The 23,746-nt window shown below is 42.4% G+C and overlaps 1 protein-coding gene across 2 annotated transcripts in view; it reads right to left on the bottom strand.

Moving 5' to 3' along the window:
- Positions 1-23,746, bottom strand: part of RIN3 (Ras and Rab interactor 3) — a 55,517-nt gene that overhangs the window by 30,721 nt on the left and 1,050 nt on the right. Inside the window, exons 2-3 of one of the 2 annotated variants that reach the window (XM_042879595.1) lie at positions 9,196-9,382; positions 5,871-5,985 (exon numbers count right to left, since the gene is read on the bottom strand). In XM_042879595.1, coding sequence (XP_042735529.1) covers positions 5,871-5,985; positions 9,196-9,382 — 302 coding nt within the window. Of the gene's footprint in view, positions 1-5,870; positions 5,986-9,195; positions 9,383-23,746 lie in introns of those variants that run through there. The other variant, XM_042880431.1, reaches the window with a different exon arrangement.

Genomic DNA, 23,746 nt, shown 5'->3' with positions numbered 1-23,746 from the left:
CCCCCATAAATCTCAGCAATATTTCTCCCAGAACGTGGGTCTTAGAGGGTAGGAACTGCTTTTGCTGCTCATCTGAGACATCCCCATTGAGAAATGCTATCTGCCCTGAGCTGACCTGAGGACTGACTCAGCCTCACTGGGCAGTCAGTTCCCTCTCATGGGACCGTGGGAGGTCTCTAACCCAAGACCCGGCTCAAACCTAAGATCAGACCAAGTTGCTTAAGGCTTCATGCGGCCATGTCTCGAAAACACACAGCTCTGCTTTCAGGGAAAACCTGCAAATGCTAACTTAGGTAAACGGCTTCATCTTAGAAGTCTTAGGGATGTGAAGTTTTAGGGACATGATTAGTGGGCATGGTGGTGGCGAGTCAGTGGTTGGACTAGATGATCTCAGTGGTCTTTTCCAACCGTAATGACTGTGACCAAATTCAGTGTCAGGAATATGAGCACATACTTCATTCACTTTTGCTAAGTAGAGAAAGCTTCAGTGTTTCTGACCCCACTCTGTACCACAGATTTACATCTTTGTTTTCAATCCTGATCAGAAGGGATCAAAATTAAAATGAATGAAATTAAAATGAATTAAAATGAATTTTTAAAATGAGAGAATGCTTTCTTATAGTTTATTTTTCAATGCTGAGTCTACACAAAAATTTCTGAGTCTACACTCAGCTACACTCAGCTGAGTCTACAAGCTCAAAATTTGAGCTTGCGTCTTTTAGTTCTTCTCTGCAGCTGTGAGGGCTATAAGCCTTTTTGCTGTCTGAATAATAATAATAAAAAATATTCTGCCTATCTCTACTCCACTTCCTGATTCCAGCAGGCAGAGAGTGTTAACAGAAATCTTGCAAAACTGACAAGGCTACTGCAAAAGCTGCCAACACTTCTACAGATATGTTCATATTACAAACATCACATGCACAACATTCCTCTCATTAAATAAGCTAAATTTTGAGTAGGCTGCAGTGGCTGAGCCACCTTTCCCTTTCTTCTCATGACCTCGTCTGAGCAGTACCTTAAAGGAGATGACATGGGAATATACTGCTGACCGTGCTGTGCTGTATTAGCAGTGAGGACTTCAGTCTTGGAAGTTGTTCATCCAGGCTCAGTAGCAAAAAAAGAAGAAATTTTAATAGGGAAATCTGACGTAGTGGATAACGTCTAGCCTGTCTTATCTTCCATGCTCTGCTTGGTGCTGCTCAGTGGGTGACCTCACACCACTTGTACCTGCCAACATGCAGAGACACAAGGAGTAATTTGCAGCCCTCATGTCTAAGCCTTGCTGCTGTGTGCTAGGCGTGCTCACAGCCCTCCCCTCAGGCTGTGCCACAAGACTAGGGCTTTCAGAAGCTTTGCTTGGAGCTATGTTTGCAGAAATGTGCAAAGACTATCCCCACATTACTCTAATGTCCCTCTGTAAACACACTGCTGCCTTACTATTGCTTAATTACCATCTGTTACCTCTAATGGCCAGTCAGAACAACTGTACACTCTCTTTTTATGCTTTGATCTAATGTGAATGGCTTTGATCTAATTATCAAAAAGTTTCCCATCTGTGCTTAGCAAGGAGGAATGAAAGCGTAGAGGTGGCTGAAGTAACTTGGCCAATGATGGACAAAGCTGGTTGTTGAGATTAGGCAAGATTTCATGGTGTTAGAGACTGCATCTAATTGGCTCCATTGAGACAAGAAAGTAGGTTGTGAAAACTTAACCCTAAACTATCTCTTCCCTCTTCTGATTGATTTCACCCTTCACAAAATTCCGTGCATAGAATTTTTTATAGCATTCTTTGCTTGCCTGCATGGCTACCTTGGCTCCCCGGCAGGGCCTGCCATCCTGCTGCCTCTAGGTCTTCTTTGTTTGCACAGGGGTGTGAATTACAAATCAATCAGGTTCTTGTGAACTTTCACAACCTTAAGAATTAAAAGAAGGAATGAGGGACAGCTTAAAGAATGAAGAGGGACAGCAATTCCACAACAATTCAGGTATAATTAGTGAGATTTCTTAGAAAAAAAAAAAAAAGAAGCATTACATCCAGTATATGGCCTTCGAGCATACTTCTACTGAAGGGCCTCTTTGGCACGCACATTCATGATCCGTGTGAAAGCAGCAGTATGGTCACTATCTGCACCAAGTGGTCTATCATACAAAGATACTTTCTTCAAGCTCTCAGTATATGTTACTCCAACACGTTAACAGGACCACACACAGTTCCTTTAAAAGTCCAATTATTTCTTTTGAATAGTCCTGCACTGTCACTGGTATGATGCCAGTGGCATGATTTCTGACTGTATAAACATGAAGGGGAAAGAGAATAAGGACCTGAGGTTATGATCTGCTAACTGAAAACTCGAATAAATGAAATTACAGCTGAGGGTAAGAATCAGCTAAGGAAATGGTGCTCAGATCTTGAGTCACGTGAGGCTAATGCTCTATTTAGGTATGAAGCGAAGAAATCACTCTCAGAACTGAAAGCATTCAAAGGTTGAGATTTTAGCAGAGTTTGAGAGGTATCTTTCAGTGTTCATCTCTAAATGGAAGAAATCTTTTGGAATCTTCTTTCTGAAAGATTTCCACTATGCTATAACGTATCTGAGCAAGAAGTAAGGGAACCCTCTGGTAAGAAATAAAACCAGACATCCAAGACTTTGAACATTGATGGGTTTCTCAGCCTTCTGATGAACCACATATCATCTACTGTTGGCTCACTACAAAAAATAAAAAATAAGAAAGAAAGAAAGGAAAAATAAAGAGAGAGAAAAGGAAAGGAGGAGAGGAGGAGAGGAGGAGAGAAAGCTGAGACAAGGCCTTTGCCTTTCTGGTCTCTGAAGGAAGGACAGCCAAAAACAAAGAACCAAACAGAAATGTTTAAAATCCAGTCTATTTGTTCTCCTACTTTATGATTTTGAGAGCTATTTCATGAAACAGGTGAAAAATCCCTATGAAAAAGAAATGGAAAGACATTTCATTTTTTTTTGATCTTCCTGCCTAGTGGCTTCTTTGGGGATTTCCATTTAAAAAAAAATAAATCAGAATTAAATCCATGCTTCCCCTCAAAAAATGAAACTTCCCTAAATTTTTCATCAGAATGTCAACAAGACAGATCTGATAAAGGGAAAGGGAAGAGCTAAACAATGTTGCACCATTATTTGGATGGAAACTTCTTTTTTTGTATGCTTCAGTGAATGGCCATTTATGTAAGGATCTCAGAGGCTAGGATGCACCCCTTGCATCGTCATTGCAACGCTGGGGAAAACCGCTTCAGATACAACTGGGACAATAAAATGGAATGAGGGTGGCTTTTTACAAAAAGTTGAGGAATAAAAATTGCTGTTTGAAGCTGCATGTAGTAAAAATAAGACGTGGACATCACTGCAGAGATGGCACAGATCCATCATGTCACTGAGGCTGATTCCTCCTTTTAGGAAGAGTGGAAGAACTGAAGAGTCTTTAACTATCTGAAGCTAAAATGGGATGCCTGGAAAAACCCTGCCAGTATGCAGAGGTCTTCATGTCATACACCTGGCATATTTTACACACTCTCAGGAAATGTAACGCAGTTTTTGCAATAAACATGCGTCACAGAGCAAGATAACATCTTTGGTTAATCTCCACGTACACACGGACATCTCCTATCCTCACATTTGCAGCATACTACAGAAGAGTGAAGTGCAATTTATTAAACTAAGGCAATTCAAATGCATCAGGGTATTAGCAGGGAAGCTCAGGTGCTACTTTGCATCATTTTAAAGCATTCTGAAAACATATAATTTTATTTTTTCAGCAAGTTTAAAAAAACTTGGACTTATGCAGAAACAATACATCAAAGCTAATATATTCGGTTACCCCAAGACTATGAAGATTTATTATCTCTCCTTGTACCAAATTTGGCTTTACAAACAGGTATCCATTCTGTTTCCTCTAAGCTCAAAAGCCAACTTACTTACCTGAAACGAGAAAGGAAGCAAAGGCATGATTATTTGCTTGCCTAAAGTGCTCTTGTTGAAGTGGTACATTATGGAGAACTTAAGGCTTTCTAAAGCTTGACTAACAGAATTCAAGGTAAAACATAATATGAATGCAGCAGCCTCATGGCTGCAGTGATTGCTGCACATGTGATAGCAGTTATCCTGCTCTTAGGAGAGCTAATTTTTAATTACCTTATTCCACTTACTTTGCAACTTATACGAAAGAGGTGGAAACTGATTTTCATATTGTTTCTATCAAAAAGCTGTGTCTTTGAACACATGCTTTGTGTTAAGCTAGTGATAAATTATAAATAGCAAGCAAGTTTGAAAAACAGCACAGAAGTCCTTCTAGCAAGGCTTGCTCACAGTGAAATCCTTAAACTATACTTCACTCAAAGAAATCAGATATTATGGCACAAAACATAAGTCAAGCAGGAACATTTCTATATATGACATTTTTAGGATGGCAGGATTCAATTTTTCAACTTTTATCCCCAAAGAAAAAGCAATTCTCCACCATAAAAAACGTAAGCCTAGCTCCGCTTCAAAATAAGGAAATAAAATAAAGTTTTCACATCCTGCAGCTAACTCTTGTCCCTGCTGGGCACCTGAAGTTGTGGCAAAAGATCTGAGGCTTTCAACCTCATTCAGAAGCATTGGATACATGTGGCACCTCTGCAAGGGCATGCTCCAAGGTGAACACATGAGAGAGAAAGCTCAGCAGGCAGCTGCGCTCTGTGCAGGGGCAACGATGTGGCAATCTGTGGCCTATCACAGAATCATAGAGTCATTAAGTTTGGAAAAGGTCACTAAGATCATCCTACCATCAACCCATCATCCAACTAAATGATGTCTCTCAGCAGCACATCTACCCTTTTGTTGAACACCTCCAGGGGCAGCAACTCCAACACCTCCCTGGGCAGCCTGTGCTTGTCAATACTCCACTAAATCAGAGTGGTTCCAAGATGCAGTTGTCCCTCTGGCTTCATCATCTCTTTATCATGCAGAGGTACATATAGAGAAATGTATGAGAATGAAAAAGGTCATTTGAGCAAGTAGGAGCGGGGAAGAAATAATCCGAAGCATTGTAGAACACATACCCCAGGGTGCCAGCTATGAAGCCAGAACTCAGTGGCAGAGTGTTTGGATGTTTTCATACAAATTATCAATGTAAGCCATTGTGATGAACTCTTCCAAAGGCATGCTTATGTGACTACCCTAAAATTCCTGTGTTTACAAATATTTCTTGGAAAGTGGAAAACACATTCCACCAGTATTGCACAGCGACTTCCTCCAAGGGCTGCACCAGCTGAGCCAGCCTGTGATCTGGGTTCATCCTTGCTTGCTCATGGCAAACGTGGCTGTCTCACTGGGAGCAGCACTGCTATCACCATGCCCAAGACCCAGCCACATCCCAGAAACAGTGAGTCACTGAGAATTGTTTAAGAGAAACAGTTTAAGAGCGGCCAACTGTTACACAGAACTGTATGAGGTGTGTGAAAAGCAAAAGTAGCAAATGTTGGACAGCTGGCAGTCAATGATCTGGTGGCAGAAATAGAGATAGTGGCTGAGTTAACAGGGCTCAGCCTGTCAGAGCCTTACACTGTGCTCAGGAATTCCATCTGGTGAAAGGCAGCTCCTTGTTGGATCAAAGCACTCACCTGGGAGTGCTTTACTTTCCTGTCACATGTCTGTAAATGATAATACAAGTTGCAGAACTGCAGGGGAGCTGAGGTAAAGTGACTGCAGGAAATAGTAACCAAACTACACTGTGGAATCAAGATCTGCTTACTGTCACAAGAACAAACTGAGCACATGCAAGTAAGACTGCATAAATGCTGGTGTTCACAAGAGGATTCTGTGTAATAACCAGAGCGAGAGAAAAGACTGTGAAGAACTTACTTGACTTTTCTTCTTTAATGTTGTACTCCAGCACCCCAGGAGCATCACCTTGAACAGGCATGCGGACCACAAGGACCATGTTGTTTGCATTACCGTCTTTCCTAACCAAGAACATCTGAAAAGGGGGAAAAGAAATCAAGCTTAGCTACATTAAATGTGCTTCTGAACATTATTTAAGGTCACTGACAAAGAAATTCTTTATCAGTTCAACCTGTTTTTGAATGGTCTTAGTTTTGTTCCTCTTGGTCAAACTTTACATTACAAAAAATAACATCTCAAGGGACATTTTGTCCAGAAAAAATTCAGAGCTGCCAAGGAACCAGCAAAATTTCTATGCATTGCCAATGTCCTACTTAAGCCCAAGGCAAACTCTTTCACCAATGGAACAATATAAAGCTGCACTCCCAATTTGTCAAGTGATACTCCTCATGTAAGTGCCCTAAACCACAAGAATTCCTAGAATGTCCTGGTTGATGTCCAAAGCAAGGAAGTCAATTTTACATTGAGAGGGAAAGGATTTAAGTGTGGAGCACAAGGCCAAAGATTCTGGTAATCACAGTGTCCCATAGCAGAGTTTTATCATGAGTACAGAAGATCATCCCAGCTGGCATGGGACCCAGCCTCTGGGTCTTGTCTTGTCCAGTCCTCTGGGTGAAGCTACGAGGCCAGACCAGGTGCTTAAGTTTTCCCAGGGCAGAATTTTGCACACTTGTCTTTGTTGTATTTTGTAAATTTCCTGCCAGCTCCAGCCTCGCAGTTTGCTTGTGTACCTTTGGAGGGTAGCACCCCTATGGGACCAGTGAAATAATGCCAATAAAGAAAAAAAGAAAAAAAAAAATAAAAGGAAGAAAGAAGAAAGAGAAACAAAGAAGAAAATAAAAAGCAGAAGAGAAGAAAAAAAAGAAGAAAGAATAAAATAAGAGAAAGAGAAAAGGAGAAAAAAAAAAGTAAAGAAAAGGAAAAAAGCAACAAAGAAAAAAGAAATAAGAAAGAAAAGAGAAAAGGAAAAAGGGAAAAAGGAGTGAAAGGGAAGAAGGGGGGAGGAAGGGGGAAAGAAACATATCTTATTCTTTGCACTGCATGAGCTCCCAAACTGTGTTTCTAATTAGAGCTCATTGTCAAGGATATATTTAGCTTGTACCTTGAAACTGTAGATACAAAGTAATCTGTATCCTTATCTGTCCTATGATAGTAGCTTGCAGAAGAAAGGAGTCAAAGCACTTTAATTAAAATGGAATTAAAAATTGGGCTAATTCTAGAGTCTGCATATTAATATTAGAAATAAGTTTGAGTTGATAAAATGATTAATCAATTATAATGCATGGGAAATCTTCCAAGAATACACTAATTTCTTGAAAGAGGAATTAAAAAAGAACTTGTCTTGAAGCTGAGACCTTTCTCTGCATGTCTTCCAGTCATAAGAGCATCTCATGTCTCTTTGAAACAACCATGCCAAACACACAGACTTGATGCAGCTTTGCAACTTCGTACAGTGCTGTGCTCTTGGCCTATGATATTCCTAAGAGTTTGAGCCTCAGGCTCAGGTCCACTGACAGCGCAGAGAAAATCCAAATAAATGCACAACAAATAGGTGCATGACTGAGGCATAGCTATTTCTAATGCTGGGCAGCTTCTACCTTCTAGATAGCAGAATTTCTGCAGTGAGGAGCCATAGAGGCTCTCCTTTCCCTGGATCTTATCACCTGTGTGGTAGAAAAGCCTCTCTAGCACACTTCAAGAGACTATCATGGCTTTGGGTCTTAGCACGATCTCATGTCACTTTGGTCAAGTGTTTCATTTGAAATTAAAGGAGAGAAGTGAAACTTGGAAATGAATCACTTCTGTTTTCTGATCATTGAGCCTGGTTGCTATGGCTCCAAAGGCTAAAATTGGACCATGGATGCTAAGATGAGAGGAAGGTGGGCTTTACTAAGCTGTACCTAACCCTGCTGCCCGGATCAGCACTGGAACACCAATGAGCCTCTTCCATTTTCACTGGGAGAGGTATGGAGCTGGTTCAGCTTCAGGTGTGCTGTGGGGAGCAGACACGAGAGCCAAGACAGCACCAGCACATGCTGTCCAGTGCAGGTGACAGGCTAATGCTGCTGTGGTGTCATCTGCCTGTGCAGAGCCACGGTCAAAATCATGCTGGAGGAAGGTTTGAGGAAGTGCAGCCAGGTGCAGGGGTGCACCAGGCCCAGCACTGCCACCTGGGCAAGGACAGGGATTGTCCTGCTCAGCTCTGCTGTGGTGCAGCCTCACTTTGAGCACTGTGTGCATGTCTGGGCTGCAACATAAGGACATAGAAGAATCAGAGGCTGTCCAAAGGAGGGCTAGGAAAATGGTAAAAGGTCTGGAGGGTAAGATGTACGTGAAGAACACATGAGCTTCCTTGGTTTGTTCAGCCCAAAGAAGAAGAGAATGAGGGGCAGCCTACTCCTTGCAGGGAGCAGACTATTAGAATAGTCTGTATGCAAACCTTCCTGCATGATTCCTAACTGCTTGCTTGCTGATACTCTCATCCACTACACCCCTTGAAGACCTCCTGTATTCCTGATGGCTTCACACACAGGCAAAGGCAGCTCTTCCTGTTCCTTCTCTCTATTTCCCTGAGTCTGAGCTACAACTGAGCAGTCACAGTCCTCTTGCACTCCTTCCACAGTTAATTCTAGTGGGATTAATTCTGGGGACAGAGGTTAGTGAAGAACACTTCTTTCTACCCACTCCATGCCAGGCCAACATCCATTCCAAAAATCTCAAGATCTTGGAGATCTTTATGGCTTTCCTCAATCCTCATTCAGTCTTGACTGGGAAGCTTTCCCTTTTGCAAAGTAAGACTCTTCCTTTCCTCCCTCCTTCTCTCCCTTCCTTTCTTCCTTCTTTTCTTCCTTCCTTTCTTCCTTCCTTTCCTTCCTTCTTTCCTTCTTTTTCTTTCCTTCTTTCTTAATGTAAACCATTTATTCTTAACATTTCTATCTAGAAATAAAATGTAAGCAGAGCTGTGGGTTAAGGCCAGAGGAGAGGATGTCTGCAGACAAGTGAAGGAAAAGCCAGGCATGGGTACCTAGTTTTATGGTGAACAGGATAGCATGTGGTTTCATGGAGATGCCAAGTAAATAAAAACAGGCATAATTTCTTGCTCCCTAACGGCACTAAGTTGGTCTTGTGACACAGTAAGTGGTTAAAGCACCAAAAAGTAGTGGAAACAGAGAGTGTAAATTGCTAAATATTTCTGCTTCCACATGAAAAGGAGCACTGCTCCCCTAACCAGCTCCTCCAGGGGCAGGAAATGTGGTCATCTGAAATGAAACCACTTTGGACTTACCCCTGCTGCTTCGTTGCCAAGAATCGCCGCAGCTCTTTCCTGGTTCATGTTCAGCTGAAGCCAGACAGGGCAGGTCTTGATAAGTTTATCAAGGATGCTGACTCCTGACAGCGAGAGGCAGTTTTGTAGGGAAGTAGCCTGACTGAGATGTGTCTCTTTCCCCTCTTCGCTGGTATCGCTGCTGGGGCTGGAACAGAGAAAGGGAGACCCTTGTAAAAGAAGAATTGCAGATGGAAAACTCTGGGGGAGAAATGACTACAAACATAAACACACAGGTACCACACAAATACGCACAGGGCACTTAACATCCAGAGAGCTCCTTGAGGGGCATCAGACAAAAGATGTCTCGTTTTGATAGACGCAGACTGGGCACGGGGCAGACAGCCCCGACAGACAGATAAGCCCGTCTTAATGAATACGGCCTCGAGCTAGTGATGCACGCTGCCTTTCAGACCACAGGCTTGCAGAGCGCTTTCTGCTGCGATCTGTGGGTTTCAGCTCATCTGCATGCCTCGTCTGAGCAAGGTACCGGCAGCTCTCGCTTTCTGGCAGCCCTGCTCTGCTCACAGCCAGGCTGCCTTCAGGTAATCTGCAAAAAGGCAGACCAAGATTCTATCTCATTGAATCAGCAGCGAGCGCTCTCTGCTCGCATTGCTGTGGCTGTGCTGGTCAGAACGGCTGGTGGCCACAGAGATGGATGTGTCCCTGCCACTTATTCTCAGCTATGTGCAAGACACAAGAATACTGAAATTTCACTGTTGAGAATATTAAAGATGTGGGATGTCCTGTGCTTTAGGTTTCTGTTCTGAACAGAGAGGCAAGGAGTTAATTCAGTTTTCAGTCCCTATGGTTTAATGGCAAAATGACATAAAATGCTGATTTCTAACACAGATTTCCACAAAGTATTTATACATGTGCTTATCACTGCAGTCAGCAGAACTACTGTCAGGTCTGGTCTTAAGATTTCGGCTAGATGAGGCTGTAGATTCATGCATATAGGCTCATCATTTATGTAATTAATTGATTTTGAAAGTAAAGAAAATGGAGAAAACATACACATAGTAACATGTTTTCTGCGCCAATTTTGCTGCTTATATGCAAGAGCTGGAAAGAGCAGGACTCTCACTTTTGATTTGCTGTTATTTCAAGACTTATTCATGTTCCTTTTTTTTTTTTTTTTTTTTTTTTTTTTTTTTTTGTTAAGATACAGATCTTGCTCCCTAACGGTACTAAGTAGTACATTTAAAATGAGGTCAGACTTGAACTACTGAAAGAGTTCCTTCAAAGGCTCAGTGTACCACAGCATGCTTATCCCAAAATATTCTTTTTATAAAAATAGCCTTTAAATCCCAAAACCAACGTCAAATAGGTGAGGAAATTTCCTTTATATATGATAGAACATGATTTTAAACAATATAATCTGAGCAAGCAGTAAAAGGAGGAGAGCTTTCAGAAGGAAACTTGTTTCGCCTCTTGCTTTTCTTTTCTTACAGTACAAACTAAAGGAAACATCAAGTAACCATACAAAATAAGCATGTTAGATGGCATTCATACTTGGTAATGGGTAAGAAGTAACAAGCTGAAGGAAAACAAAGGTGAGATATAGAGAAATGCTCCATAAATTTGTTATAGAAAGCTGCTCCCTGTATTAGTCACCCAATTGTGAAGCTGATCATGCCAATGATCTGTGAAACCCAGGGCAGAAGGAAGCTGGTGCTGGTAATGCCCTGCTATGTCAGCAGGAGATGACATGCATTGCACCAGCTCTAGTGATGCTGAACTTCATTACCCTTTAATCATGTAATGGAAAAGGACCAGCAAAGCACCAATACTCAGGAATACCATCATCTGGTGGGAACTGAGGGTATCAGCAGAGGCTGTGTAATAACCCAGAGCAGCTCAGACTTGGACATGAGCTCACACATGGCCTTCCCCATGGGAAAACCCAGCCCTGATGTGGGCAAAGGCACCCACACCCCTATCAAGTGCATGGGCTCGTTGGGGTCCTGCTCACAGCACCAGCATGGTCTTGGCAGCCAGAACAACAGACCTGAGGCTGCACATAGGGCTCATCATCTAAGTGTTAGAGAACAGATGAAAAACAAAATCATTCCAGACTCAACATATAGAAAGAAAGTTGAATGGTCAGAAAATATTTGTGTTAATACATTGCATGGTTTGAGTTTGGGGATTTTCAGTGCAGATAATTAAAGGTGGTAGATGAGGCTTTTTGGCAGAACAGGAACTCGGCCTTCTGGGGACCCTCAGGGAGGAGAGTCCTTTTTAGGGGGGAATCTGGCCTTCAGAATCCAGCCCAGCAAAGAAGTAAGGATGCAGGCTGTGATACCTGTGCAGGAACATCCTACCAAAATGGAGGCTGTAACAAAAGGGAAAGTAAAAGGAGTAATTAATGGAGTCATTAAAACAGAGAAATGTTTGGCTAGATGCTTCCTGACAGTGAGTTAAAACAGATGATGGATAAGTTCCCAAGAGAAGGAAGAGAGAAATGCATTGCCCAGGTCTCTTAAAACCATGCTTAGAGCACTAGTAAACACTCTGTAGAGCCAAATCTTGTGCTGATTAAGAAATGGGAGTGAGTGACTGAACAGACCTTTTTCAGCTGTAATGCTGTGACCCCAGACACACCAGTTGATGCAGTTACAGCACCAGACTTCTTTCCCGGGTACAGCTGTCACAAAGATCCAGATGCCAGGCTGTGGGAGTGCTTAATCCACCAATTTAATCTGGCTCTGTGGTAGTTCTGCTAGCTGCAGAGAGAAGAGGGAGCATGGGCAGCTCCCAGGTTCTTGCTGTACTGCCAACTGAAGGGATTTGTGGGGCTGTTGCAGTGAGCAGCCAGCTTTTGCTTATTTCTCTCACTCAGATTTTACTCAGATTTCACTCGTTGGATTATTTCTAGGCTCACAGTTTCAAGAAATAACACAGTTTGTGGCTAACTCCCTCTTTCTTCTCCTACCTTCCCAGTAAACCCTTTGACTGAGAAAGGTGCTGGCTTCTGTTACAGATGATGTAAAGCTGACCCCAGTGCTGCCCACTTTTCATTCCTTTTTTGAATTCTTACTTCAAGTATTTTGAAAACTTGTAGCCACTCTGCAAAATGAACTCAGCTGGGACAAAGGAAACTGTGTGTTGCATACAGATTGGCAACACAGATCAATTAATTGCACAGTGATTATATGCACACACCTGCCTCAGTTTGGCAGAAGGAATCAGGTTGCTGGGTTCTAAGTAATCATAATGACAATGGTGATTTGAATTACTGCACAGTGACTATGCACTGAAATGATGACACCATCATGGCTCATTGTTTTAGAAATTAAGAACCACACTTGCCAGCTGAATAATCCTAGAAATCATCAGAATTGCAAGGGGATACATTTCACCAAATATCATGCAGATCTGCACATGCCTTTGCAAAGGACTTCGGAGAAAGTTGCTGATGCTTCTGGCACCAAAGTCTTCCTGGCTGCACTGTGTAGGCCTGGTCACTCTGCACTGCCCAGGGGCAGCTGCAAGGCACAGCTGTGTGCAATAGCAGTGAGAGCTGTCAGATGAGCTAGGTCACAGTTTCCATCCATGCAGATGTATGGAATACATTCACTTATGTGGAAACTGCAAGTGCAGCAACACTCCTTGCAAGGAACACAGGAGCTGAAGGAAGAATTTCCTGAAGCAAACACACCAGGCATGGTGGAAGCAGACAGACAGCACTGGTAATTCCTGTGGCTGAAAGAGAGAGCTGGGAGCAGGAAACTTCATGGAAAGTATCAGATGATGGTGCTGAGATTACACAACTAAAAATACTGAGAGAAAACTCACAGCCCCATTTTATACCGTGTGTCATAGCCAACCCAGCTGGACTCAGTTACAGAGCTCTGCACCACTGGTGATAGAAACAGATTACTGTATTCCTTTATTTTATAGTCTCCTTCATTCTGAAAAAGGTATGAAGTTCTGAACCTAGCCCATCAGAGAAGGAATAGTCAGTTAGAAGCAGCAAGAAAGTGCATTAAGGTTTCCTTAGCTAGACCCATGCTACGTACACTGCTACCCATTCTTGGTTTAATATTACTAGGTTAAACAGAATCATTAATATTCCTTATTCTGACAATTGTGAATTCGTGTGCTGCTACTTTCAGTTTACTGAGGAGGGAGGAAAATTATGCAGTGCTCAAGATAACAGACATAAATCTTTATTTTACTTCTATCTTAGATGTGGTCATTTATCAGTGCCTTCCCTTCATTCTCATAAGGCAGCCAATCTTTGCTTCTGTGATCAGTTTAGATTAAAGTAACCCAAAATGGAGGAGAGAGATTCATTTAGTTTGTTTAATTTATGGGCCCAGCCTAGGTGACCTTGCTTAATTTTTTACCTACTTCCCAAAAGCTGACAGAATGGAGGTCAGGATCCAATGTAGAACTTCTTGAGATATTTTGTCACAAAACAGAGTACTGAGAAAATGAGAGGGCCAAAAAGTGACCCATGGAAAGTCCCACAGCACAATAACTAATCTTATCCACTAAATGCTGACATTCAGACTTCACTAACATTTTTTTCATAAAAGAACCAGAAGACCAGGCACATGTCAAACAAACAAACAGAAAAAAAAATGCACAACACAATGAAACGGCCAAAAAGCAGCGAGAGAGGAAAGTTCCTGAGCTGACTGCCACTCTCCAGTTAAAAAAAAAAAAAAAAAAGAAAAGTTTCCTACTAGGTTGGCAATAGATGAAGAAAAGATGTAGGCAGGTAAGCAAATGACAGGAGGTTCCTGCATTGCATAGTTCTAAAAATTGGATAATGGAAGTGACGAGATGCTCAGTGTGTCCTGTGAAGTAGGCTTTGCTCCATACCTTGCAGAGCACCATGTCACCAGTCCACCTTGGTATTGCCTGCATAGCTCAGGAAGCAGTGCTTCTCAAACCGTGGTCTGCGGACAGCCTGTGGTTGGCAGAGCACTTCCTCTTGCTCACTGCTCTCCTTGTTTCCACTCCAGCTTTTATGTCCACTCTTCATTTGTTTGGTCTCTGATCCAAAGCTGATGCCCTGCATATCCCAACCTCTCCATTCAGCCCACAAAGAGCCTTGCTTAATAGCCACAGCAGCAGCTATTCCAGCTGCCAAAAGGTGAAAGGTGTGGTAAACCCTTTCAAAGTTCAGCAATCATCTCTGTTCCCCACTTACTTCTTTTTCTGATACTAACACCCTCAAGTTCAGCAGTGAAGGTTTGCACCTTGCAATTAAAGACTCACTTATGTAAACTCTTCATTACTCACCAGGGATTTCCCAGCTGCTCACCTCTGTGAAGGCCAGCACACACAGACTGCAGGCATCCCCCATCCTCCAGCTGGATCCCACCTGGACTCAAGAGGAGTAAGTCCTAGCCTGTCTGAGAGCTCTGCTGGTGGGCACAGAGGGATCAGGTGTGGAAGAGCTCACTTGATGTTAAACCACTGGGCACAGAAATCAACAGAAGTGTTCACAAAAATGAGAAGTACTGCTGTGCTTCATGGGTGAGCAGCGTAACCACTGACGTACAGGTGGAAGTAATAGATGTATCAAACTATCAGGTATATGCAGCCACAACAAAGCAGTGGCAATATCCCTGTCAGGGCCTCTGGTTTGGCTCCATCAACAGCCTTGTTTTGCTGGAGCCTTATAAAGAGGAGGGAGGTGTCCATAAATGCTTGTTAAGTTACTGGTTTTGCTATGTTTCCTAAGTCCTTAGGTCTAAATCTCCATTGCAAACACAGATTATGAAGGTATGTGTGTATATCAGAAGGAACTGCATGTTCACAAGAAAGCCAAACAAAAGGTGAATGAGTTCACATAACCGCCAGCACCCAGCTCAGCTCTACTAGCAAACCAGCAGTCCCTCACTGACAGCCATGATGTGGGCAGGAACAAGATAAGTGCAAGCATAAAAATTCCCTAAAGGAAGAGGCCTTTCAAAACCCTTATTTTCCTCAGCCCAGCTGTTTCCTGCATTCAAGAATGTAGAAATGAACACAGATGGCATATGGTGCATGTGAGCATCACCGGGAGCTTGGGCAGACATATTCTACTGATGTAACATGCCTTGTACTTCACTCGCTAATTTTACTGTTTTCTTTATGTAACCTTGCACACACAAACTTTTGCGTTCAAAAACTTGTCTCAAAATATCAACTGTCTTTCTCTTCAGTAAAAACACACATTCCAGCCTTAGCAAATTACCCTTGTACAAGGTTTACTGGCCTTCTCCTTAATAACAGCAGACAGTGGCTGTCTTAAAGATAAGTTCTTCTCCCCTGTATTTGTAATCAGAACTCTTGGGTTATTTGTCTTTTGCCTGTTTCAAACCCAAATAATTCTCTTAGGAATTCTCTTAGGAATCAGCAAACCTGAAGAATGAAGGATAATTTGTGGTTCTGCAAGGCACTTTTGCTGCAAAGAAGTGAACTTCTGAAATGCAGGCCTAGCCAGAAAACATTTCTGCCAAGGCCAAAGAAGCCAAAGAAAGCAAGTTTTCTAAGGAAAGTAATTGCTGGAGAATTCTGCTTTAACTTCCCTGGAAAGGTTTGAGAGGCGCAGAAATAAATAGAAATAAATGTTTGGAAGAAATGATTCCCTAAGGTGTAAGATTAAAATAAAATCAGCAACCTTTTCCACTCTGTGGTGTCAGAAGGGCCCAGCTAAGACACCACCTGGACAGGTGAATTTTTTCCATGCCTTTCAGATGTGCTGGAAGCTTCAAGAACCCCCTCTTTGGCTGCAGGGCCTTGGCTATTGATGGAAGTTTCACCTCGCTCTTTCCCAGCTCATCAAGCCAAGAAGGAAGAGGGGAACAAAAACCCTGGGAATGTTTTCTTAGTATTGCATTCAAAGAGGGGAAAGGGAAATGGAAAACAAAGGAGACTTCATGAAGAATATATTGTAACATGGCTTACATAAAACCCTTCTGTTTCAAACGCTACATGTAAAAAAAAGTTGCATGACTAGTCAGAGAGAAAAAAAACCTCTAGTCAAAGTATTAAAAGTTATACAATATTATAAATGCCGTAAGATAGTTATAAAAGCAACGGCTTTCCTCATCTTGTGAGTGGATTTAGTGTAGACATATGAGACATTTGAGCAGTCTTCCCCTCCTCCTAGGAAAGACCTGCAAATGTTCATCTCAGTCATAATTTGCAACTAGCAATGGCCATTTCATTGAGGGAAATAAATCCACTGAATTTTCATCATTTCAAGGAGCAGAGCAAAGGCCTTCAGAGGTGCGAGGCTGGTGCTCTTCTTGTTGAGTTAAAGGGCTTCAAACCAGTCAATCAGTCACCTGAACACAAATATTCATATTTTGGTTAATATTTCCTTCCAGCATCAATGTGAATGCATTTAAACACCTGGTACTGTTTGTAAAACAAAAATCTAAATCTATGGGCATACTCTCTATCATCACTTATCCTTACTCCAGCACTTTCTTACTCCACATGTTTAATTTTGATTAGGCACTGGAAAATAGTGTTTATTTCTTACTTTGTGATCTGACAGGATCTCTGCCTGCATTCACGCTGAGGTGAAATTAGAGATTGGTTTCCCCAAAGGAAAAAGATAAAGAAGAAAACAGCTTGTTGGGATATTTCAGGAGTGTAGAAAGGTGGTGAGAGATGCTGGTGTCCCTGTGCAAAGATGGGAGTTCTGGTTTGCTGGGCTAAGCTGAGTGATGTGCCTGCAGATGGGCATGGCCCTCATTATCATGTACTGATGGGAAACCTGGGACTATTAGGACTTGCTGGAGCAGGTGTCAGACACTGCCAGCTGTCTCTGAGGCAGCTTGGAGCTCAGCATGTGACTACAAAACCTGCCAGGCAGTAAGGAAGTCTTATCAGCTCCCACAGTCCCAGTTAAGTCATTGACAGGACCTCAAACTTGTTCTAACAGTGTTTACAGTCACTTGACCATCGGGGCTGAGACGTAAATAGACCATGACCAAGACATGCATTCACAGCAGTTAAAGACTGTTGCGGTAATTATGTCCTCCTCAAAACATCCATGCTGTGGCTGCTCTCCCCTCCCAGCTGCCATTCACGTCTGACATGAGGGGTGTGGGTCCTTGTGCTAGGCACAGCTCTCTGACCAGCTCTCTGCCTTTTGTCTGGAGAGGTTAGCAACAGGATCCAGTCAAGAAGTACCTTGTCAGAGAAAGTATTAGGATGGGAATTCAGTACAGAACTCCTCAAAATGCCCTATGTTACATGTTTGTCCTCTGGACAGGGAGCAAAGGAATCCAAAGCCAACCTCTTTCTTGTCTGCTGATTCAGCAGGAGAAGCTCTGAGCTTTGCAAGGTGTCTGCTATTTAGCATGGAGCACTGTGAGTGACAGGTTCCTTGGAGAGAACTCAAGGGAAAACAAAGGAAAGAGAGAAGAGAGAAAAGAATTCTTGGCAAGCAAGATGAAAGGTTGGGCCAGGTCCCAGGCTGTCATTTAGCCAAATATGTGGGACAACCTTCTTTTGCCTACAAGTCTGCTAGCAATTTGCAGATCAGTGTTGCAGGTAGCCAGCAGAACTGTCAGTCTCCAGGCACTGCTATTTTTTGGTCTCCGTTTCCTTGGTGAAGTTTCCCAAGCAGCACACAACTTAACCCAGCTCATGAGGGGCAGTGACTGCTTGTTGTTCTGCCAAAAGTTGCCTTTCTCCAGAGGACCACAGGAGGAGGGTACCTGAGCCATGCAGATTCCCTGTATTTGGCAAGGTTTCCCCAGCATCCAAAAAGCTGAATGTATATTGTTGTTTTTAACAAAACACTTGAAATTCCCCAGTAATTCCTTATTCTTGCAAAAGCAAGTAGAAAGTACCAATTAACGTGGTCAGGGGATTATTTCAAGTAGCAAGACAGGTCTTTCAACCCCACCAGAAGTAACATTGCCCCACAGACCCCGAGGAATTAGAGAGCAAATACCAGCAGCCTGAACACTTGCAGGACCAGATCTGAGCCAGAATTGCAGTCCTGACTCAGAGAACAACTCTCAGGGCATGGTTTCATGTTGCTCCAAACCCAGGGTAATGGCAGGACATTGCTGAAGGTGCAGTCCCCTGACCCCACTTGGACATATTCTCATCTCTTCACTTTTGTTGCTCCACTTGCCTCAGATTGAGAGGCAAGGATATTGGTTCAGCATCCTAACCCAGCAGAAAACACCCACCAAAAAGAAAAGGCTTCCAGAGAATTGGATTCTGCTTCTGGCCTTACCCCAAAACATAAAGGATGGTCTGGGGAAAGGCCAGGGGTTAAATGCTTAACAAGAATCCAGGGAACTGGGCTACAGAGTGACTAAATCAACTCATGCCTCAATTTCCTTTCCTTCAGTAGCTGTAGTGAATATCTATCTTTGAATGGTTGCTGAGAGGATTAACATCTAGGAAACACCCAGTTTGTACAGCATAAACTCTCTTTGTACATACAAGTGCTTTATGTTAATCTTACATTGCCATTACAATTAGTGAAAACATTTTGCCCATTTTAAAGATATCAGTAACGCAGAAAGCAGAAATCCTTTACTCAGACGTAAATACACTCCCTGTTCAGCTGAATGGTGATGGAAAGTTTGGGAAAGGCACACTGCAGTGTGTATGCATACATTCATCTGTTTGAAAAGAGCTACATTCTTTAGCATTCCCTGGCTCACGCACATCTAATAGAATAACTATTTAGGAAAATGTGACTAACAGAACCAGCTATGCAGTGTTCACATCTGCTAATCCTTTGCTGCTCAAGTAATCATGTTCACTTGCAAAAAAGATTTATACTATTTTGGGTGCAGGCAAAGAGGAGCTAAGGCACTCCAAACTTCTTGCAGCTGAAACCCCAAGGGAAGCATTACCTTAGCATCCCCACTCTGGCAAGATATTCTGACTGAGGGATCCCATTTGTGAAAGTGGGTAGAATTACGTTGGGTAGCTCAGAGAGGTACAAAACAGTCAGAGGAAAGGCTTGTAGCTACAGTATTTACCATATTGGGTGATGCCTGTTGCTCTCTTATACTTGCACAGCTTAAATAACGCTGCTTACTTAACCACAGCTGCTTTGCAGTCCTATTTATCCTGAACTCATACACACATACACACACACAAACTTCACAGTCAAAAACACCAGCTGAAAGCTTGTCTTGTCCCTCTGAAAAGCAAGCACCCCTCAGCCTGAGATGGATTTCTGTCTCAGCTCTTCTCTGTTGGAGTTGCTCTGGACTGACACCAGCACACAGCTCAAATACCACCACATACATGCTTGTGCTGTATGGATTGCCAACAACAGGGAGAATGGGATGGGACAACTGTGATAAAGAGAGGTAAAATCAGCAAGGAAGTCTTGAATTGTTGGATGATTATTGAAAATAAGCACCAAATGCTCAGCAGTTTACTTATCTGCATTGCAATAGCATCCCTAGTTCCCTGTAAGGATTAGGACATGCTCACTGCTGACTGCAGCCCTTACCTCAAACTGTTTCAGTGCTGCAAAACACCCTGTGGCAAACGGCTGTGGCTGCATTGCCCCTGGGGAGAAATCCATCTGTAATCCCACCTCCTTAGGGGTCAGCTCCGGTGTGAAGGCCCAGCCAGCTGGAATCCCAGGGGTGGAGAAGTTGAAGGAAGAAGCAGGTGGATTTTGTGTTTGGTTACAGAAAAATGACTCTGTAGGGACCACAGCCAGCTGTGAGAGGTCATGGGAGCTCCTTTGAACCCTACAAAGCATGTGTGTGTGCATTGGGTGGGGTGGACAGAAGTTGAATTAAAGACAACTGAGTGATCTAAAGCCCTGAGACGTCCCTCTAGAGCTGCAAGAATTGGCTTTTAAGCATGACTTTGCATTAACTGCTTCCACTGGTTCTTGATAGTCTTCTTAAAGCTACTCTTCTACAGTAAAACAGTCTTCACCCGTTCTTCTCATTTTTCATCTGTAGTTATTCTCTGAAGGTAAATCTAAAGTCTTTGCAGCATGTACGCTTCAAACATATAGTTAGGAAAGTCTGATGAGACTTGGGGGACACTGCGCAGCTTTTAGTCACCTTTGATGGCAATACCTACCCTCTTCTCACAGATCCATCTGTGGATTCTGTCACAGTTCTTGTGGTCAGAATTTGGTCAGTTATTCTGAACAGCTGCCTTTTCTTTCTAGTTACCCTTCCAAAGAAATATTTCTTTCTATTCCCAAATGAAAAAAGCCTTCTCCCTTCCAAAATGGCTAAATGTTTGTGATGGACAGTATGTTGGACTAGTTTCACTAACTCACTTAAGTTTCTGTGCTCTGTAGCAATCTAAGCAGGAAAGCAATTAAAGCTCCGAGAAGTGACTCTTGATGCAGCTTCTTTTTCTAGTAGATTCATTTTAATTATTTGCTTTTCATGTCTTTTTTTTTTTTTTAGTTCATGTTAGAGATCCTTCTGAGTCTCACAAGCCTATATTGCTGACTTCATAAAAGGTCATATTCATCATATTCATGGATGAATAAATAGGCAAAATAAATCCTCTCTTAGATATGTCAGCTATATACATATGGTGTGGTAAAGGTTGAAGTGAACCCAAATTTGTGCCAAGCAACCCTCAGAGCTACTCTCTGGGACACACTGATCAAAGTGAGTATCAGTACACAGAGAGAGAGACAGGTGCATGCACTTATGTGCATTTTACAGACCATACTGCCTCTAGGTTGGAAAGCCAGCAATACAAAACTGTGCATACCCACTTGGGACAGGAAGTGAGAAACTATCTTTAGCTGAAATTGTAGTGGAAAGGAAAGGAGATGAACAGAAGGCTGTTTATGTTTGTGTCTGCATTCTACGAACACTGATATGGGACTGTCTGCAGTGATGAGGAGTTCCCCACTCAAGGTCAGTATTTCCAGCATGGTCTGTGCCCTAGCAAGAGAAAGGACAGTTGTCTTGCTCTAGCACACTGTTGCACAAATGCTCAAAGCAGTCTCTAAGGTTGGTGGTGATCACAAGACGAGTGAGCAAACATGATTCTCTGTCAAATAAATTCCAGGGGATTTCAAATCCATTCTCTGAAGGCATCAAACTCACGTGTCTTTAGGGAGCACCTCTTTCTTTGTATGTTTGCAGTAATTTCCTGATCCTGGTGCAACACACAGCCATTTCCTTCCTGAGTAGCATCATCCTCTGGGAATGGAAAATTTCCTCCTTTATCAGAGCTTGACAGACAGCAGAGTGATTTGATAATACTGATTTGTTCCCCGCTGCCAACCCCACCTAAACACTGCATCTCACACATTCCAGGTCGATGTTTTCTTTGAGCAGCACTTTGCATTGTGCCCCAGACCTCCTAGGGCCAACGGAACTTGTCCACTAGTTCAAATCAGGTTAGTTTATAGTTCTTCTCATAGGACAGTTCTAGAGAAAACTTATGGGTTTTTGTTTGTTTTTTTTTCATTGTTTTATCTGTAAGTGTTGGCATTAGATTTGTTTACATCACTACAGAGCAAGGTGTGTAATCTTGCAGGAGAGATACTTGATAGGTGACATTTTTTGGCCAACAAGTTATCTACAAGATCCCATTCCAGGATAAATGATGGTTTTGACAGAGTGCTTACCAGAACTGTTCTCTGGTCTCCTCTGCACAGGAGATCAGATTAGATAATCAAAACAGTCCTCTGTGAACCAATATGAGAGGTTCAATTCTCAGACTCCTCCAGTTCTTCATTTCTTTATTCTACATAAATTGCATGAAATCACTGTCGATTGTGATGGTAGACATGTTGCAGAAGAGATGTACAATCATTGCTTCATTAGCTAGCCTGGTCACCCAGAAAGTGAGAACCACTGTAACTCATTCCAATGGCCTGAACCAGCCACTATCCTGAAAGACTATTTATATTTGCACACTGCAGGTGACATCTGTCTCAGCTCCTATCTGCTATTCTCATCATCTCCTCCATGCATTTACCAGATGTTGGAATGGAGGCATATACCTTTTCACGAAACCATAGCCACCAGGCTCAATCAGCTCACATTTCTCCAGATGTTTTGTGATCTCATCACTTATTAATGTTCCTAGCTAAGTTAGCTCGACTCTAGGTCAGGATAAGTGGTTGTAACCTCACCAACCAGTTTTGGAAGAATTCACTAAGACTGATTTTTGTTAGTTACCCTTAGTTACCCTCCTCCCCACACTCATCCCTGTGGAGCTTTTAGTTTTGGACATAGATTTCTCCCCAGTCTTACGGCCATTTCAGAGGTGTAAGTCAGCAGAACTTCCCTATTGATTTGCTACGAGCAACATGAACTCTGTCAATCATTACAAGGAATAGATATATGGATAGCTTCCAAATTGACAAGATAGTTCTGTAACGATTTGCACTGTCATAGTTCTGTGCACGTAAGAAAGCTTTCAGCTTTAATTAACACCCTGAAGACACGGGTGGATAAAAGCACAATCTCAGCAATCGCTCGTGCAGGTTTTCTGCTCAGAATTTTAAAATTGGGCCCAAATTCTCCTTCAGCACCTTACCTCTACAACCATTTCTTTTGAAAGTTACTAATTTTGTCTACACATACTTCATGAAATCGGTGCCTAATTGCATGTGACCATAACAGAAAAGTAGTCAGGAGTAATTCTGTAATGTGCTGCAGGCTACAAAGTATGCAAGCTGAAGTGTAATTCTGAGGATCTTCAGGAATATTGTGGCACATAAACAGAGCTAAAACAGAATTTTTAAATACATAAATTCTTATTTAAGAGTGGGAGATAGATAATATGGTGGATAAAAAAAATCAGTTACTGAAATAAAGGAATGTTGTTAAATTATTCAGATTATCACTTATTTATGAACCCCATGTGCCATGCCCATTCATACTTCAACATTCCTGGAATCACTTATTTACTGCCCAAGTCCAGGGCTTACGTCTTATTTTCTTCTGCAGCTCTAAACTGACTGCAAATCTTTGCAAGCATGTGGCTCCTTTCAACCAAGCTGAGAAAGAGATAAACAGTATAAATCTTCCACTTTCTCAGTCCGTGGCATCTTCACTATCACAAATGCAGGGAATATCTGCAAAGTGCAAATTCTTTGGATTATTGAATTCCTCCTGTCAGTCTACTGCGATTGGCTTCTTTCATTTTTTTCCTCAAGGCTGTGTGCGTGATCTTTATCCTTTAGTGTTTGACATTAACTTGAACTGAGTAATTGTACCTTTGAACAGGAATGACACTGTTCCTGGCAGCTTAGTAAAAAATATGAAGTCAAAAGCAATGAAAGCAGGGTTTTCCTTCTGTCCCCTTCACTCCATGTGCGCGTTTGGGAACAGTGCTATGGTGGAGCTATAGCTGCCTGCCAGCACCATTTTTACCCCCTTTTTGAGTTTGACTTGCAGCATACTCAGTGACTGAAAATGCAAACATAACACATCCCTCAACCTATACAGCTTCTACTGCACCCATCATAGACATGTCTGGGAGCTCTTACTCATGGGAAAGAGACTAAGTGTATCAGACAGATAAAAACCACTTATTATCTGGCATTACATGTTTTTCCAAGGAA

This window comes from Lagopus leucura, unplaced genomic scaffold (assembly GCF_019238085.1).
Source record: "Lagopus leucura isolate 7727_CA_CO unplaced genomic scaffold, USGS_WTPT01 Super-Scaffold_1, whole genome shotgun sequence".
Classification (NCBI taxonomy): domain Eukaryota; kingdom Metazoa; phylum Chordata; class Aves; order Galliformes; family Phasianidae; genus Lagopus; species Lagopus leucura.
This window is presented reverse-complemented; position numbering and strand designations above follow the sequence as displayed.